This window comes from Falco peregrinus, chromosome W (genome assembly GCF_023634155.1).
Source record: "Falco peregrinus isolate bFalPer1 chromosome W, bFalPer1.pri, whole genome shotgun sequence".
NCBI lineage: Eukaryota > Metazoa > Chordata > Aves > Falconiformes > Falconidae > Falco > Falco peregrinus.
The window spans coordinates 7,498,687-7,516,987 of NC_073743.1; the positions used below are offsets into that span (position 1 = coordinate 7,498,687).

At 36.2% G+C, this 18,301-nt stretch overlaps 1 protein-coding gene across 3 annotated transcripts in view; it reads left to right on the plus strand.

Annotated features, from left to right (window-relative positions):
• LOC101920632 (homer scaffold protein 1) overlaps window positions 1-17,780 on the plus strand; it is a 122,025-nt gene extending 104,245 nt beyond the window's left edge. For 2 of the 3 annotated variants that reach the window (XM_055792959.1, XM_055792957.1), the window contains exons 7-9: window positions 8,285-8,395; window positions 10,069-10,149; window positions 15,509-17,780. In XM_055792959.1, coding sequence (XP_055648934.1) covers window positions 8,285-8,395; window positions 10,069-10,149; window positions 15,509-15,697 — 381 coding nt within the window. In that variant the 3' untranslated portion in view covers window positions 15,698-17,780. The remainder of the gene's footprint in view (window positions 1-8,284; window positions 8,396-10,068; window positions 10,150-15,508) is intronic. The other variant, XM_055792958.1, reaches the window with a different exon arrangement.
• Window positions 17,781-18,301: the final 521 nt, after the last annotated feature.

The following is an 18,301-nucleotide window of genomic DNA, read 5'->3' on the forward strand; positions in this document are numbered from 1 at the left end:
TCTGATATATTGTGAGCTTAAGTCAGAAATACTGTACTTTGATATTTTGTCAGACATATTTTTTAAAAGTTTACTGAGTGTATGGTTTTTTTGCTCTAAAATACAAAAAAATAATAATTATGGGAAGATGTGATGCCCAGTCAAGAGCTTAACTTAGAGCTCTCAACCTTCTCTAATCTGCTCAGAAGTAGTTTAACAAGGATTTCCCTTAAATGAGGTTGGGGAGTGCTCCAACACACCTTGCATAGCTTTACAAAGTCAAAGGGGGTTCATGAATTTAGAACAGCTTGGTAACAGAAAAAAAAACCCTGAACTGAGCTACTTCAGACAAATAGAATAACATTGGTACTAGCATTAATCCTGATATCATAGAAAGGAAAGGATTGTATGGTGATATGAATTATGGAAAGTAACACAAAGTTTCATCTTTGTCATGTAAAAAATGAAAATTATACATTTTTTCTTGCATGCTAACTGCTAAAATAAATCATCCTATGACACTGGGCAATAATACAGAGTAATAACACCAGTGCATAATAAAAGAGCTGCACTCCTAGAAAATCATTCATCTGCAGGAAAAGAAACCTGAGATAACAAGAGATGAAGGCAAGTGATCAAGCTCTCGGGTATTCCTGAAAGAGCAGAAAGGTAAACTCTTGTTATTTTGCCATGATTTCCTAGGAAGTAAGTAAGAATAGTTTATTATATTTTGATTCTTTCATTTAATGAATTAAATAAGTATGAGGATATCTTATATAGTCATCAAAACCACCTGACAAATAATGGACCCAAATTTCACTCCTGTTAAAATAAATTTTAAAGTGGATATTAAAAAAATGTGTGAACATACAGAAATAAATCCATGGTCATTTTACTGGGCTGTTTGTGTGCTACTTAAAGAAAACAAGAATCTATACAAGCAGTTATTAATGTCCACAAGAATGGGATGCCATAACGGCCATCTGCTCAGATTATCCAAAAAATTTCTATAGAAAATCTTTGCAGACCCTTTAGCAGTCACTTCCACATTTCCACCAGCTGTATTAATAACTGAATAACTAAAACTCAATTTTGAACATGCAGTTGCTTGCTGAATCAGAGCCCATATTGTGGGCTCTTACTTGCTGAGAAGTCAGTGCTTATTGAACAACTTATTAGCATCACTATGGGACTAATGTGAATAACTCTTTGGTTTTATATGACCAATGAAGGATATTTTCTAAAAGTGGAAATATGAAATAAGGTGACAAAGTGTGGTAACAAAAAATTTATGAATGGAGTTTTGATCCAAAAATTTTTTTGGCAATGCACCTTTTTTATGTGATACCTATCTCTCGTCATCTTCCCTTTAAGACTGTGTCCTTCCTACCTCTACCAAACAATCCAAATTTATATTTAAATTTGGTTTGATTGATTAAAGAAAAAAGGTATCCAAGTATAACTTCCTTTTAAGATATCGTAATTAGCACGTGGCTAGATAGTAGCTTGGTACTATTTGTTTAATAAAGAAAATAGATGAGCATTTTGCAGGGTAAATATGGTTAGCTTGGCAATTTAATCGAAACAGTGGGATTACCATTTTGCTTTTATTTTTCTATGCATTTAATTTAAACAAACGTGTGTACAGATGGACCAATCCTGAGCACACAAAAAATGGAAAACTAAGTCCATATTTTTACATATGCAGTCCTTTTATGTGGAATTGCAAGCAAATTCTTGTTGCACTAGAAACTCCCAAAAAGGCAAAAAAAGGGGCAGTTCTTGACCAAATGAGGTCATAATGTTAAATAGTGACTAAATGTTTGAGAGAGGTTCTGGGGAGTATTAGGGTTTTCTACAACACAGTAAGATCTGGAAAGGCTAATTGTTCTAACTGTGATGGTCGAGTTTTCTGAAGATGTGGAAATACAGTGACTTTATTTTTTATTTTTGAAACTACATTCTTGCCTTAAAAAACTTTATGTTTTAGAGCAGGCTGTAATTATCTGCATGAGGTCTGTTATCGTTACAGTGGAACTAGTTTCTAATAAAAAGAAAACAAAAAAATATTTTAAAAATCCTTGAGAAGAGAAACCATTGCAGAGGCTGACCACCTTCTTTGCATGGAATTAGGGGATACCAAAGAAAAAAATATGAGCATTTTATTTCAGGGGATATGTGTTTTTCTCTCAGATGTACATTTTTGCTCCTCTGATATCCATTTCAGCTATCATAAGTTCCATATTAATTTTGAAACGGTATATGTTGTCAGTCTTGACATTAGAGTATCAGCATTTCTTAGGACAGGATTTTTGAAATCCAGCATATACTCTCAGCTTCCTTTCTATGCATGATTCCTAATATGAATAATCCACATCTAGCCTTTATCAAGATTCAACCGTTAGTTAATACTTGCAGTTTACTAAAAAGACAGCCCCTTTTCAGACAGAGCAGGTGAATCAGGTTATGGGGTGTTTTTTTTCTGAAATCAAAATGTGAATTCAGCTTTTTTTATGGATGGTGAACTGAAGGCAAGTCCTTTTTGTCTTTTTCTGTTTGCCTTGATTTGGTTTTAGAGCAGATTTGCATTTAGGGACCCAAGACTATTTAATTGGGTTTTTTTTTCCTGGGAATTCATTTTCACTGAATGTGGGGTGATACAAAAGTGTCATATACAAGATTATAATTTGTAAAAGAAATAAAACCAACCAACCAAACTACTGTCACTCTGGGAAAGGAAAAAAGTGTTTTCACTGAAGGGTCCCTCATCCCCATACTCATAATCTTTCTAAAAAAACTAAGAAATGCATTAAGATCTGTTTATCTGCAAGTTATAAAAAACATACACAAACATGCAGCAACATTTTTATGTAGTCAAAGCTTTGTAGAATAAAATATATCCTATAATTCCAAAACTCCATTGGATAATGTGGAAATTACCAGAGTTAAATTCTTAATATTAAAGGATGAAATATCTGTACCCTGTTTGCTATTGTATGTATTTCATGAGCTGGCCAGATAGCTGGAAAAAATATTTGCTAATTAGATTGCAGAGAAAGGGATGTTGCCTGAAGTTTGTATTAGCATTATCAGTTGTAAATAATAATGCATGGCTGAAGCTTAAAGCATCAATTTCAGTACATTTGTTATATTCTCAAACATTCCTACTTCAGTTTCATTACTTTCTTCACAAAAATCAAGCAGATGATGTATTATTGCTCTTTCATCTCTGTAGGAATGAATAACTGTGGAAAACATTTTGATATTTCCATGGCTTGAAGCATCAATGTCCACAGAGAAAATTGTGTCCTTTTTAGCAAAATCTTGAATTGTTTTCTCAGTTGGAAAAAGTACTATATTGTTTGTAATGTACAAAACTCCTCCTGCCCCCAGGTTATCATTTTATCTATGGGTAAATCTTTGAAAATTACAATAATTAATGTGCTGTCAGAAGTGATGTATGTCATAGTATATGAATAATATTATGGTGGGCTTTTTGTTCTTTCAGCAGCAACCTTGAAAATCAATTTTCCTTGTTTTCTGCATTTTCCATTTTCACATTTCTTAGCACCAAAAATCTTTCCAGAGTTTTTATTCTTGAAAGCTATGCTAGAATTATTTTTATGATCATCTTGTTTGCATGCTGTCTTGCATCTTACTATCCACCACAAAGAACTGAGAAGCTTCTTCTGCATAAATTATGTGAAAATTTATGTAGTTATTCCCAGTTTTGCTGAGCCATGCAACATTGTGGAAAGCAAAGGGCTCTCTTCTTTGTAGGAGGTTCATCTTGAATTATTGATGAAATAATATTATCACAGCTATGATCCATTTAGGGATATAACTCAACCAGCTAAAAATACATAATTAATACTTAAATTTAGTCTTGCATGTGAGCACTCTGCCTGTTCTGCACTGTAGCCTGGGTTAGTAGACCTTGGATATTGCATTCCAGAATAATTATAAGGGATGAAAATATCTTTAGGAAACAATTTAATAGTGTCAGGTATATCTATAAAATAGGCTACAGCTACACTGAAAATATGTTCTAATCTGTCTTTGCATTTCTGTAGCAGTTGAAGTAATTTCTGTATGAAGTTTAGAAGGAATTTTATGATCTGCTGGCACTGAATTTAAGACACTGAATAAAAAATATTGTTGTTTGAGATCAAAAGTGTACAAATTTATCTCAAGAAAGTGGTTTGAAAAAATGAATCGACCTGCAGCAAACAGCTCAGATTCATTCTGTCAATAATTGCTTGGGGAGGTTTACCACTTAAAATATTTCTCTCATTCCCACCACTTTGCCTCTGTCTAACTGAAGTCTTCACTCATGAAGCAGTTGTCTATACTGAGATTTGGTGCAATCTCCTCTCTTGGTTTCTTTGTGCTTTGATTGGGTTTGTTTTCTTTGAGAGGTTTTTCAGTCTTCTGAAGCTTTGCGGAGTCTCTGTCAAGCTCACATCAAGTCTGTAACTCCTCGTTTGCCCAGAGCCTCGCTCCTTCAGTCTTCCCAGCAGCCCAGTGTGTGCTAGCTGTCTGCAACAATGAAAACTTCTGCCAGCATTCTCCTCTATTTATAGGCTGTTGACCCTAGATCAAAATTTCCAGAAAACTCTCAAATAGCCTCTGTTGAGAAGTTCTAGTCTCTGCCAGAACAAGTTGCCTTGCTGTCTTATTTCAGCTGTTGTATTTTCCATTGGAGTATGTAGTTAAGTATAATAATGGCTATATACTAGAACAGTTAGGTCATTAAATAGTCAGTAAAAAGCCCTTTTGGATTTTTTTCCCCTATGTGCAATCCTTACCTGGATGATAAATGCAAAATAAAGAAGCAGAGGCTAAGAACAATTTTTTTTTTCTTTTTTATTCTCAAATACAAAGCCACAGTATAGACTTTTTTCAGATATGCAAGTTAGTGCAGTCTTACGATAGCACAATAGAAGAACCTTGTTTAATCAGTTATTGTTCAAAGACTTTTTTCAGTCTGAATTCTGTACTGGAAAAAAGGCTTAATCACAGGTACATTGCTTAGTGATGTTGTGCAAAGGCTTGAATGATTGCTTGAGCCTTGCTCTTAAACATGAAACACTGAATGAGGAGATGTCCCTGAATGTGGGAGGGACTAAAGCATTTTAGCTTCCTTTTATGCCCCCTTCTGTGCACAATGCATTAACAGATATTTTTAATGACTTTTGGACCACTGGTCATGAGAAAAATAAATTTAATTTGTAATGAGGAAATAGAGCAAGTAAATGTTATCCAGATTTTTGCCTAGAGCTTTATCTTTTGTTGTTTATGCATTAAATTGCATATTCTTTATATTGCATCATTTTCCAGCCCATATTATTCTACAGATTTTTTGAAAGGGTCACAATACTATTTTCTTTTTTTATAGGTACATTCAAGAAGATAACATCATGAAGATATTTGACATCTTTTCAGATCTCTGTAGGAATGGGCATTTCAATATGACTGTGATTAAAGTAAACCCACTTTTTAAATTTAATTTGTTCATTTTTCCCCAAGTTGCTGACTTTTCAATGATCAGTGAACAAAATAGTTGAACAATGCATTAGTTTCTTGCATAAGCAGTAAGAGATGGACATTTGCCCAGGGAAAAGCTGGACCACAGTAAGACATCACAGCCTCTTTAGTGTGGGTAATTAATTGCCCTTCTGACAGTGGTTGCCTCTGTTGGCAGGAAGGTTTGTGAGAGCACTCTCTACTGTGCTCAAGCAAAATTAGCTGTGTTTGCTTAAGCAATTTCAATAGGTGTTTTGAGTTAGTATGGACTGGAGCGCTCTGAGGAGTGTTCATGTGAGCTACACAGGTGGCAGGTCTGTAGTGGGAGGTGTTTTCAGTCAGCAACAGTACATGCAGCCAAGAGCCATAACATTTCATCCACCCCAGTTCAATCCACCAGCCTCTTTGGTCTCCAGGCTCACACCAACATGTGCATCCTCAGCATGTTTACCAGCCCAGAGGAAACCATGTGGAGAGCAGTGGGGCCCAAGCCCTTCCTTAGTCACAGGATGGGACACATCTGTACCTGCTTCTAGAGCACTAGGTACTAGGACAGAGGTGGTTCAGGGACTGGGTATTATTCTGTCTCTCCTGTTGAGCTCTTCCACTTTTCATGAGTATTCACTGTGCCAGTACTTGGTAAGAGCCAGCGGGTATTGCCAAATGCAATAGCTTTAAAAGAGAGATTGACCTTATTAGAGGTTACCATGGAATGTTCGTCTTTACCAATAGGTAGGAGAGGGTCTGACCCTGGGTTCCCATAAAAACCCTAGCCCTGGGTTCACAGAGGCTTCCACCTCCAATTCAAGACTCAGTTCAGCAGAAAAGCATGGAAATGTTTAACAAGTTGAACTTCAGAAGGGGTGAAGATGGACAAGTTAGGTAAATTTGACAGTTCCAGAAAAGGTTAGGAATGAATTAGAGCTCTGCATAAAGCTGCAGTAGCAGAAATACAGGAATGTATGTAAAACTGTGGCAGCTCTGCTAAATGGTGAAGGGTTCTTGACTGGACAAGACCCTGAGCAACCAAATGTGACTTAAAAATTGGGTCTATTTTGAGCAGGGGGCCTCTACCAGATGACCACCAGGGGCTCCTTCCAGCCTAAGTTAGTCTGTGCCTCTGTGATTCTTGCTGTATTCAGATGTTAGATCAGATGTTAGATCAGACACTATTTAGATATAGGTTTATCCCAGTCAGTGTGTTGCAATTCTGCTTGTTTGTTTTTTGTGTAATTATAGTGGCAAATACTGTAATAGTCACAATTGGTAGCAGTCACAAATCATCCAAATATACCTATTTTTGTGTAACTGAAGCAAATTGAGAAAATTATCCAAGACCAGTCATAATGCTCAGTGGCATATAAAACTTAGCAAACTGCTATTACTTTTTTGCCATGAGCACCAATATTTCTTTTGAGACAATTCCAGGCAATAAGATAATTCCTGGGGGTGAAGCATGGGGTGTTATGTTACCAAGCTATCTCATCCCTCATTCCCCTTACCTCTCCCAAGAATTTTCTGTAATCTCGGTTTCTCTCCATTTATAAGTCTGATGTGCAAAAATGTCTAATGTTTTCCATTCAAAGAAACTAGACTTGTCATAGCTGTTACAGAGGGGTAGTTCATGCTCTATGACTCAGAAAGGAGAAGCTGATAGGGATTTTGGTTTAATTTTCTTGTATTTCATCTTGGCTTTCCTTTGACTTCACCCTGCACTCAGTAATCTACCTTCAGAGTTCAGAGTCTGAAATTACTGGCATCACAGTGGCTTCACTAGCTAGACTACATTGGTTCTGGAGGGCACCAACCTTGATTCCTTAAGATGTTCTTTTACCTAAGAAATAAAAATGTCCTGGAGAATACATGCCCTCTGTCTAGGGGCTACTTCTCTGAGAAAGGTTTACCTGGACACTGTAAGGTTTTAGTTGCAGAATTGGGTAGCACAGAAATATACTTTGTTCAAAGGAGTTTTGGGGACAGATTTGTTAGTTACTGTAGGTAGATGATGCAGCTCTGTTGAAGACTATATACTAAGATTAACAGGCACATATCTTTTGGAAAAAAATGAATTATTGCATTTTTACTATTTTAACAGTTTTTTAATAAAGATTTTAGTGCAAAACATCCACACAGGCATGCATTTGCTACCTGCTAATAAAGAGGAACTGTACAAATCGAAATTGTGCCATTAGCTGTTGGCTTTGTGACTGAGAAACGAGATCTGAAAGTAGAGGAAGTAAGAAGTTGACAGCTGTACATTGGTGGCTGAGTGTCTGCTATTACACTGCTGATGCTGAGTTAGAAATTGAGGCTGTGAAATGTTAATTGGCTTGCTAGGAAGTAGGTGAACATTGTGGCTTAGTTGATTAAGATTTTAAGTGCAACATAGAAAGTGTCAGATGGAGAGGTAGACAGATCTGTGTTTAATCAGCTAGACATTACTATGTCTGAAATGATAATTCAGCTTCTTTCATATTTTTTTAAATAATTAGTAAGTATAACTTTTAATTAATGTTTTTCAGCCTGCAACATACTAAATTTATTGTTTCCAAGATATTACAGTAAACATTAGAAGTCATAGCAAATAATAGTTGTTTTATGCAAAAAAACTTTTAAAGGAATTTTATGCTAACTTCATAAGAACACCTTCACCATTTTAATCAACATAAGTCACCCAGAACTAAGGGTATATTTTAAATGCAGTTATTTATGCAAAGTAATAGTACTTTGAATATGTTGCAATTATTTCTGTATGTGTTGCTTCTACTTATTTCAACAGGTGACTGAACTAGAGTGTGTGAGCAGTCAAGCCAATGCAGTCCACACACATAAAACAGAATTAAACCAGACAATACAGGAGTTAGAGTCTACGTTGAAGAAAAAAGAAGAGGTATTTGTTAACATTTATTCTTGGCTTTTCTGTTGCGACATTTCTAAAGGCTTTCAATATTAAACTTGTGATGGCTGGTAAATACTTATTATTTTCTATAGATGTTATGAAGTAAAATCCATATTCAGCTTCTTTGAAATGATTAATATTTTTTCATGTATATAATTACATCAGTCTAATATAGAGCTGGGTATCTGGACAACAACAAAAGTATCATTTTTTCCTGTTTGCTTTTACCAAGCAGCTCTCTGCAAAAGTCTGCATTGAGGCATATGTAGTTTCTACAGAGCAGTTATCACACTGATGCAATCCAAATTCACTAAGAAGGGAAGCAGTTGTAAACACGCTTTTCTTTTTCTGGAGAGTAGGGTTTGGAGCAAGTAATAGATCAATGTCTTTTTCAGGCCAATCTGTTTTCCAGGCTATGTTAATATAGCTGACTTTTATGAACCCTAAGATCAACCCTTTCTTTAAACACATGCCATCCCCCCAGCCTGTAACTTGATGATATTTTTTGTGCCATTTGCCTTGGGCTGGACCAGCAGCAGGAAAATACAAGGAATTGGCGTAACTGCACTGGCATGGGTCCTAGAGGAAAGCAGATTTGTGCCACAGAATGATCAAGAATCATCCCTTTATGGATGGGAAAAAGGAGGTGGAAGAAGCCATGTATGAAGAATTGTTTGCCCTGTATAAGACCAGATTACTTGAGCCCTCTGTGACAGACACAGTGGGCACTGGTGCATGTTTGGAGGGGCAGTGTATCTTGCAGGGTCTTGCCTCCAATGGGGCTGTTGTTAGGTGTTTCTGAGGAGGATGCATGACAGACACAGTAGTTACAGAATATCCTTCCAAAATGGAGCAAAGACTTTTCCAAACTCCCTCATACTTAAGAGGTTAGCCTCAGGTTGGTATGGTAATGTTTCCCATTTTGGTTCCCATGCACTTTTGAATTATACTGAGCTGTTGGATGTGAAGAGATCTTTCTGAAAGGAGTTCTGGGAGGTGACTATGCCCTTCTGGGAAAAGTATTTAATAGTTTTAAGTTTGATACCTTTTAGTTTTGTTAACTGTTTCCATTCTTGTCTCCTGAAAGTAAGCTAAAAAAAAGGTTTATCTTCCATTCGTTATTTTATCTATGTTATTTTTATACCTTATTACTTTCCTCTTGCTAAATTAAAGATATCATTTCTTTTAGACTCTCTTTTTACAGAAATCAGTGGTCAAAGCAGGCAATATTTTGATGCTCAGCCCTGCTGCTAGTGACATAATAAGAAGCCCACAGGTGAAAACTGGATTTTTCTCTTGAAAAAATGGAGGATAAATTATAATAGAATTTAAAGTATAAAATTGTTTCTCTAATTACAAGGACTTAATTTTCTAGGAAAACATTACTTCAGATCTTTTGTGTGGGAGAGAAAGACTTGGACTTTTATAGCAAAGAAAATGCTTATCTCTGTTGTTTATTCACAATAGAATTGCTGTTTTGGCACTGTGGTTCAGGAATATTGGAAGTGGGGCTTAAACTTCATGTGCTATGATGGGCAGTAGCTAACTGCCAGTTTTGATATCATTACAATGGCTTGCTCAGGAGAAGAAGCAGCAGCCAGCTTTCCTGCACTGAGGCCAAGCCAGGAAACATGTTGCTAGAGAGGTTGTTTCTTCTCCCTTAGGAAATAGAAAGATTGAGACAAGAAATCAACAGTGCCAGAGAGCTTCAGGCACAGAGAGATTCTCTGACCCAGAAGTTACAGGTGAGCTATGGTGCATCTTCTTAATTTAGACAGAAGGGAAAAATGATCAAGTGAGCAATTCACATCAGCAACTTATGCTATATTCACTGAAGGTGCCAGATAAATATATAAGTTGCATTGTGTTGTGAAATGGTGGGTCAGGATGCTCCTTGGGGAATTTGTACCAAAATTTCCACCTGCTATAAGTTGTTATTTTTTTCCTGAGGAAACAGACCCAAATTTCATTTACAAGTCCACAGAATATGCTTGGACTAGCAGATGTGCTTCATCGATACATGTTCTAGGCAATTCTGGTCTCATTTTCACTGCAGTCTCTTCCCATAGGTCTTGTGCGCCACTGAACTGTCAGGTTGCATATCATGTTGGGATGAGTTTGTATTCAGCTTTTAAATGTGCTTTGAGAAAGTAAAGGTTAAAGAGTTCTTGTGGAGTACGGACTTCAAAAACACACTGACATTTTCTTGGAATTAGAATTACTGTGGTTTTATTGTTTTTACTGAGTTGTTTCCTTACTATGTGTAAAGCCACATACCTCAGCCTACCGGAAGCAGTATGCCCTCAGTATACCCTCACTCGCTACATCTGAGCTGACCAGCCAGCACAGACACACCTCCCTTGTGAAACCTGTCTTCTGAATAAGGCTGACCCAAAGCTTAGTTGGGTTTAAACTCTGAATTCAGACTTCAGAGTTTTGATAGGACTGGAAACTCAGACATTAAATAGCTCCAAATCCAAAGTGCTGGAAGGTGACCCTCGCTGTTCTGCGGCTTGACCTAAATCATGCTGAAAACAAGCCCTGTCAGACTATCCACAGCTTAAAAATCATTAAACAGATATTCTTTGAAATGCATTACATGAATTGGAACTTCCTTGAATCTCATTTTAACTGCAGAATAAACCACATGATAACAAAATGAGTTTATTATTTTTTCAACATTCTTAAGTCAATTTGGAAAAAGTATGTTATTATGGTATTTCTTTAAAAATTGTTTTGAATACACCTGAGCTTGCTTATTCCACTATTCCAAAAATTTTTGCTGGCTTTAGACTAAGTATGGGAGTTTTCAGCTGAAAAGGAACTTATCTGAAAGACTCAAAAGGAAGATTATAATGAAAGTTGTAAATTGTTCTAGCAGTAGCATATGCAATAATTTCAGTGTAAGATCACATGAAAAGTAATAATGAGCCGAGAACTAGCTATCCTTAGAATTATGAGAGACTAGTAAGAGATGAAAGGTGTTTTAGAATTAGAAAATGCTAAGGTTTTATTAAAAATTATACTTTATATATAAAGTCAGTACCTTCCGTTTGGTATATTTATATCTTTAGTAATCAAATGGATATAGTATGTATATATTTCCACATCACGTTGTAGGCAATCAGTTTCTAAAAATGTTTCTATATGATTCTGTTCAAATAAATGTAAAGCTGTCTTAGGATCCAAGTTAAAAGTTGCCTTTCTTCAGCTTAAAGCTTATTACTGACCTGATGCAGCCCGTCTAAAAGATCTTGAATCTTTGCTTTGCTATAATCTTCCTGCTTTGATAATACTGGCTTTCCCTGAGCCACTTCACCATACATCTGTGAAACTGGTAAAATGGTGTTTTCTTCTGTAGCTCCAGACTAACCATCTCACATCTGTTCACTTAGTTGACTCATCATCTGTTTTCAGGGTGATTGTCTCCAGGGTCCTGTTCTTCTCGCTCTTTTTTCTTCTACTTTATTTTTTCCCTCTTGTGTTTGCAAATGGATTATGTAACTCTAAATTATTTTGGAATATAGCTTCTATGGAAAACTCTATGAAAAGAAATTTTTATTTCAAAATGTATTACATTTCTGCCACACTCATATCAGGGAATGAATTAGAAATCCATCATTGGCAAATTCCAGTGAAGATCAGTGTGAAGGGTAAGTATCAGGGCCTTTGTTACTTAATATTCATTAGCAATGTAGAGAAGGCCTATCAATGAGTCATGATCAGTGTGACTCTCACAGTAAGTCAGGATATCTTTATTACTGTGGCTGATTCCTAAATATAGCTGTTGTGTATGGTTTGAATATTTCATTTGTATCCTTGCAATGAATTCCACAAAAGATTATTACAGTGCAAACAACAAATATAACTTGTTAACAATTTATTTCTTTTCTAAAACAAAACAATGTATGAAAAATTATTGTCTCTGCTGTTAGAAAAGCTTGAAAAAACAGTGTAAAATAAACCTTGTAAAGGGCCTGAACGTGTCAGAAGAATTAGATTATTGTTAGATGAGATTAATTGCAAAAAATAAAATTACACAATTATGGGAATAGATTATATCACATGGACACCTCTACTTTTCTTCCCATCAAGAAGCAACAGTTTTGAGGTACACTGACTTGTAATAGGAAACTGCATGAGCTGAACATGAACTTGTAATGCAATACTATTGCAAAAATCAGTAATAGTAATTTAGGGTAAATATGTGTAAGGATCAAATGTAAAATTTGGGAAGAAGTGTTTTCCAGAAATTAAAAGCAACAGCTCATGGCATATTTCAGTTAGATCTACTTCCCATAACTCATTAAATACTTTAAGCACAGATTAGGGAAAATAAAATAGAACAAAGTATGAGATAATATATCTGAGGAAGTGTTTGGGGAAGCTAAATGTATGTGGATTAGGAAAGAGATATCAGTAATGGAATATAAATAAAGTACACAAGCTGGAAGTTTAAACAAAAGAATGTAACTTCTGGTTTGAAGAGATACAGGGCAAGGACTAGCAATGGAAAGTTAAAGGGAAATACCTTATTCTGAGTATGGTTAGAAGCTCCTATATCTAACATAAAGCTTTTGGTTTTACCTGGGTGCTCTCACCTAACAGCTCACAGCAGAACAATTCCTCAGTTTAAGAGTGTCTGAGAAGGGCCTGAAAGATGATGTTCAATGCTAGCTACAGGCCAATGGACTGCTCTTCAGGCCCAGATGTCATGAAATAAAACCATATATATAGCCATGGGTTTGTTCCAAAGTGATCCCTTTCAACACTGGCTTGCCTACTTACAAAAAGTAATTATCTCTGGGGTAAGAGCAGTTGCAAGGAGACTTCCTAGAGCACACGCATTTGGTGAGCAGAAGAGGAGCAGTGACAGGAGAAGCAGGAAGCGTGAACAAATGTGGAAAAACAGCAATCAGTTTTGTGTGAGCTAAAGGACTGTGTCATTCCTGCAGAGCTGAGATGACCCTGAATTTCCCTTTTCTTCCTGTACTGCAATCACTCGGCCTCAGAGGGTCTTGAACCCATGCAGTCATTACACTGGGTAGTACTTGTTAGTACTGTTTGGAGGGCAGGAGTAGAGTCAGTGAAGGAGAGTCTACAGAGTGTATGGGCTGGGTTATAATCAGTTAGCTTGTTTGTTTATAGCAACAGTGGGATAGTTAATCCTTACATAAGCATGTATGTATTTTTATTTATATTGTTTCTATAAATAGTCTTTTTGGTTAGCTTCCTTTAATGCTTTGGCAACTATATTATTCAAGTGTTAAACAGATTAAACTAATTTTTCTCTTGGTCCTGGCAGCAAGGGGCAATTCTTGCTCTCAGCTGTGCTGTTTAAGACCAGTGGTCAAATCTCTGTAATTTTTAACTTGCTCATTTACAAACAAGAAGGGAGGTATTCCAGTTCAGCTTGGATGTTCAGCTGCACAAGCAACTACAGCTATGAGTAAAGCGGGTCCCTGAAGCTCTGCCTTCTCCACCTGCACTGCCACTGGGGGTCCCAGAGCTTTCCCCCCCATCCCACAGAGTCTGAGAGCTGACACAACTCTGGCCACATCACCCCATCCCTCCTCTGGTCAGGAGTGCAGAAGCTGATAATTGCTGCCATCACACCCCTCACAGATGTAAAGGCCATGGACTTTGACACAAAGCTGCCATTTTATACCTGTTACTCTTGACTACCCAAATACATATTCTGTATGGCTCAGGTTGTTAAAGTTATCTGGGCTCTCTCCAATGTAAACATGAATGTATTCATTAGCTTTGAAGGAAACAGAAGAATCATAACAAAAACAGTGGGAGAGTGGAAGGGCAGAAAGAAAACTCATGCTGGGAGGAATGACAAACCACCCACCCTATGGCTGTGTGAAACTAGTTGTTGTAAAAACTCGGAGCAGGCCCATTAAAGTTTTGTGACACAAAGCCACTTATAAAGGTAAGCAGTGTTTAAAAAATGTTAACGTATGTAAATAGGAATTCACTATGCACTTTTCCAGAGAATGGCTGTACTGGGTGTATGGTATACTAAATACACTGTCCCTGTACTACCTTTGATAGTGTTTTTCATAACTGAAATTATGAAATTAAGCATGAATTTATGAGACATGCAATGAATGAGACAAATAACAGTATGCTACTCTAGACTCACAACTGCTACATTAGTAATTTGATAAAAGAGAGGGCATCTGGTTTGCACAAAGCAGAGCAGCCATGACCTCCCTCCCATCATGCACAAGCCAGAGCTGAGGGGCCTCATCAGGTAGCACTCCCCTCTCACTGGCTGGTGTGAGGGGACTTCTCTTCCTCATGAATGAGAGCTGAGCTTGCTCAGGGTCAGATCCCCTTAGCTATGTGCAACATGCTACTGCTGCTTCCTCTTTGCACCCACTGTATGGGAACAACTTGTCTGTACAGCACTGGTAGCTCATGCACTTTCCCTGCTCCTACAGCTGTACTACTGCAGAGTTTGCAAGTGGGAGCTCCGAGGCACAGTGCAATGAGACGAGACATTCAGCTTGCACTTGCTTGTTTAAATTTGTTACAATTGATTTCACCTTGACATCAGTCTTGCTAGTTTATGTTTCTGTCTTAATTTTCAGGGTGAAAAGGCCTATAATGTGGGACAGGAGTAAGGTAGTGCTCCTCCATCCATAAAGCAGTATTCTGGATGAGCTTCTATATAAGACCATTTAATGGGGATTGTGTACTTGAGCAGTTTGTGTAGTCTAAATAAGGGAATACTTGAACATAAGTAAACCTTTGAGAAACTGTTTTCAGTAGGTGGCATATTTCTGAGTGATAGAAGTGATAACTTACCTGAATATCACATCCATTGTTCACTGACTAAATTTTATCCCTGTCCAAAAGTTTCTGTCCTTCAGATGAATTAAAATGGAATGAAAAATGGAGGAAATGGTAGTACATATGTAATCCTAATAACAATTTGGGTTCTGGTTTTGGCTTAGTGGAAGCTGTAAAGTGTCACAATCACAAATTGTTTCAAAAACCAGTTGACAAAAATAGCACATGAATACCAGCAAGATGTTAAACTGCTTTCCGTTTGCAGACAATGCATTAACATGTTATGTATTTTCTTTGAAGGAAGTAGAAATTCGAAACAAAGACCTGGAAGGCCAGCTGTCTGATCTAGAGCAACGTCTGGAGAAAAGTCAGAATGAGCAAGAAGCTTTTCACAATAACTTGAAGACACTTTTAGAAATTCTTGATGGAAAAATATTTGAACTAACAGAGTTACGAGATAACTTGGCCAAGCTAATAGAATGCAGCTAAAGAAATGAGATTTCTGTGCCAATCAGCTTAAAGATGCACTGTCTCTCTTCATAAGACTATGTTGGGCTCTGCATCAAAGTTGCACAAAATTAGAAAATGCTCCTCTGAGAGGGCTTGTTTAAAATTTGAGTCATATTTCAATGTAAAATTTAGAAGTCAGCTTGTAGCTAGCTGAAAAAAATGACAAACTTGAATTACAAATTACCTCCTTGTACATTATTGGCCATAGACAACTTGAAAGATGTTAACAGTAACTAAATGCAATCCTTTTCTAATTATCAGTGATGGAAGAATCAGTAGTGTCCCAAGTCACATCCCCTTTTTGTGATAAATACAATATAGGTTATCTGCTGTTTTATTTATTTAAGATATTGCTGTGTTTTGTGCAAGAACTTAGTGATGACAGCCCTGTATTCTGCCGTTCTTGATTTCTCAGGATACTTTCCACTGTGGAGCAGCAGTGCTGTTACCAATTTATTCTTGCCAGGAATGAGAGAGAGTTGCATCTTTAATTGAAACAAAGTTACTATAACTGCTTGTATAAAGTTGTTCTTTTTGGAGTTTTATTGGTATTTCTTTATGGAGCTTACTCTGGTGTTCTACAAAATTGTCCAATGTAGTGTTTACTTTTTCATATGAATTCCATCTAATTACAGTGAGTTACTATCTTCCAATTAACTGTACTTTGAAGCCAACCAATGATGGCAGGTGAGTCCCCCAGGGGAAAAAAAAAAATTAAAAAAAAAAATCCTGAGAATTTTAAATGTAAAATTTGACATGCACAGATAACAAGAAATAGCCAGTTGATATATCAACTGGCTATGTTCAATTAACTGCTAACCTGTTCTGCAGGAGATTTTTTCAGAATGTCACATGAATGTCAGGTTTTGTGAATAATGTTTTATGGGGATTATTGTTTATTACAGATTGCATTAAGAGCATAGAGCTATTGCAAGGAATTACTCATACACTGAACTTGTCCAGACAAGAAAGCTGTTTCTAAAAATTTTGTTGTCATAAATTGAAATGGAGACATTTACTCTTTTATGGGTCTTCATAACACATCTTTATTGAAACTACACCAGGCAATATTCTGAACTGTTAACTAAATATTTAAAAACAGGAAACTGAATTCAATTATCCTCAGTGAGCAGGTTTTAAAGTTGTTTTGATGTAATTTTAAAAGACTTTTGACAAACATGCATTTATTTATATAATAGATTTATTTAAAAAACCCCAACTCTTTGAAGGTAAGCCAAGTGTCATGTGTCTTGCATCAAAGTACATTCTTGCCATCAATTGCTTGTAACGTTGAAGGATTTTTTTAAAAGTATGAATGAGTGTCAGACTTCAAAGTCAAAAGATGCACTGACCTTTGTTTGCTCCCCAAATTAATCTGAATGTTAAACATGAAATCTAGCTGCTTATTAAATTTGTACAACACAATTTTCTCCACTCTAGAGACTGCTATTCAAAACTAGAAAATATGTTTGTTTTTATGCGTGTACATACCATATAACACATCGGTTCTCATTTATATCAGAAATACAAGCTTTATTTCTAAAATACTGGGGTTTTTTCTTTACCAGTAATTTATCAGGTGTCCTCTGACTAGTCAGGAAAATGGTTTAGGTCAAATGCTAAACCATCATGTATTATACTGTATGTAATGTACACAATGTTTAAGTTTTCTCCATATTTTTAGGGTATTTTCTCAGCTAATTCATTAAAGGGATGGAGGCAGCTTGGTTCAGTGTGCTACTGGTTGAAAACTCTGGGGTGAGCTACATGTTTTTCATTCAGTGGATTGTAGACAGTGGTGTGTATATCTTCATCAGGTCCAGATGAGCAGATGTAACCAGTTTTTAATTTACCTGGGGATGTTTGGCCTGATTCTCTTGTCACTTATGCTGCTGTAAACCAGATGTGTCCCTGATGTGATATCAGCAACATTCAGTTGGCATAACATCTGTGGAAGTGCAAGGAGAATCTGTCCTGTTAATGCTCAGTGGACATAAAAAGGATGAAGTAAGAATAAAACCACAGAAAGTTGATGATGGAATAAATGTAATATTATTTTAAATGATATTATTATTGACATTTTTAAAGATATGATGTCATTTACATGTGGGAAAATAGTGGACAGAAATATTGCCACTTAAATTTTGTGAATATGTGTAGTACATTAGTACATATGTAGATACAGAATATGGAAAAATTTAGATGTGCACATTTTTAATATTTTCCTATTGAAATTAAATTTTAAATTGGAAATTGATATTTGAGAATTTATTTTCTCAGTAGATATGCTTCCTTTTCTTTTTAAAAATAATATAATTACTGAGGGCTGCTGCACCTTTGAATTCCCAAATAGTTGTCAAACATTAATATGGAATAAAGTGAACATATGTGCACATATAAATAAAATCCTATTGCTAAGAGTATTTTTAATGTTTATTTACAGTAGGTGAGTGTTTAGAAATTGCGACCTAAAGTTCATACTTAGGTGGTTAAACCTACTGTAGCCTCTCCACTTCTGTTTTAAGATAAAAGTTTGCCTGTTTGAAACATTACTTTTCCCAGAGACAGATGTTATGCATTGTA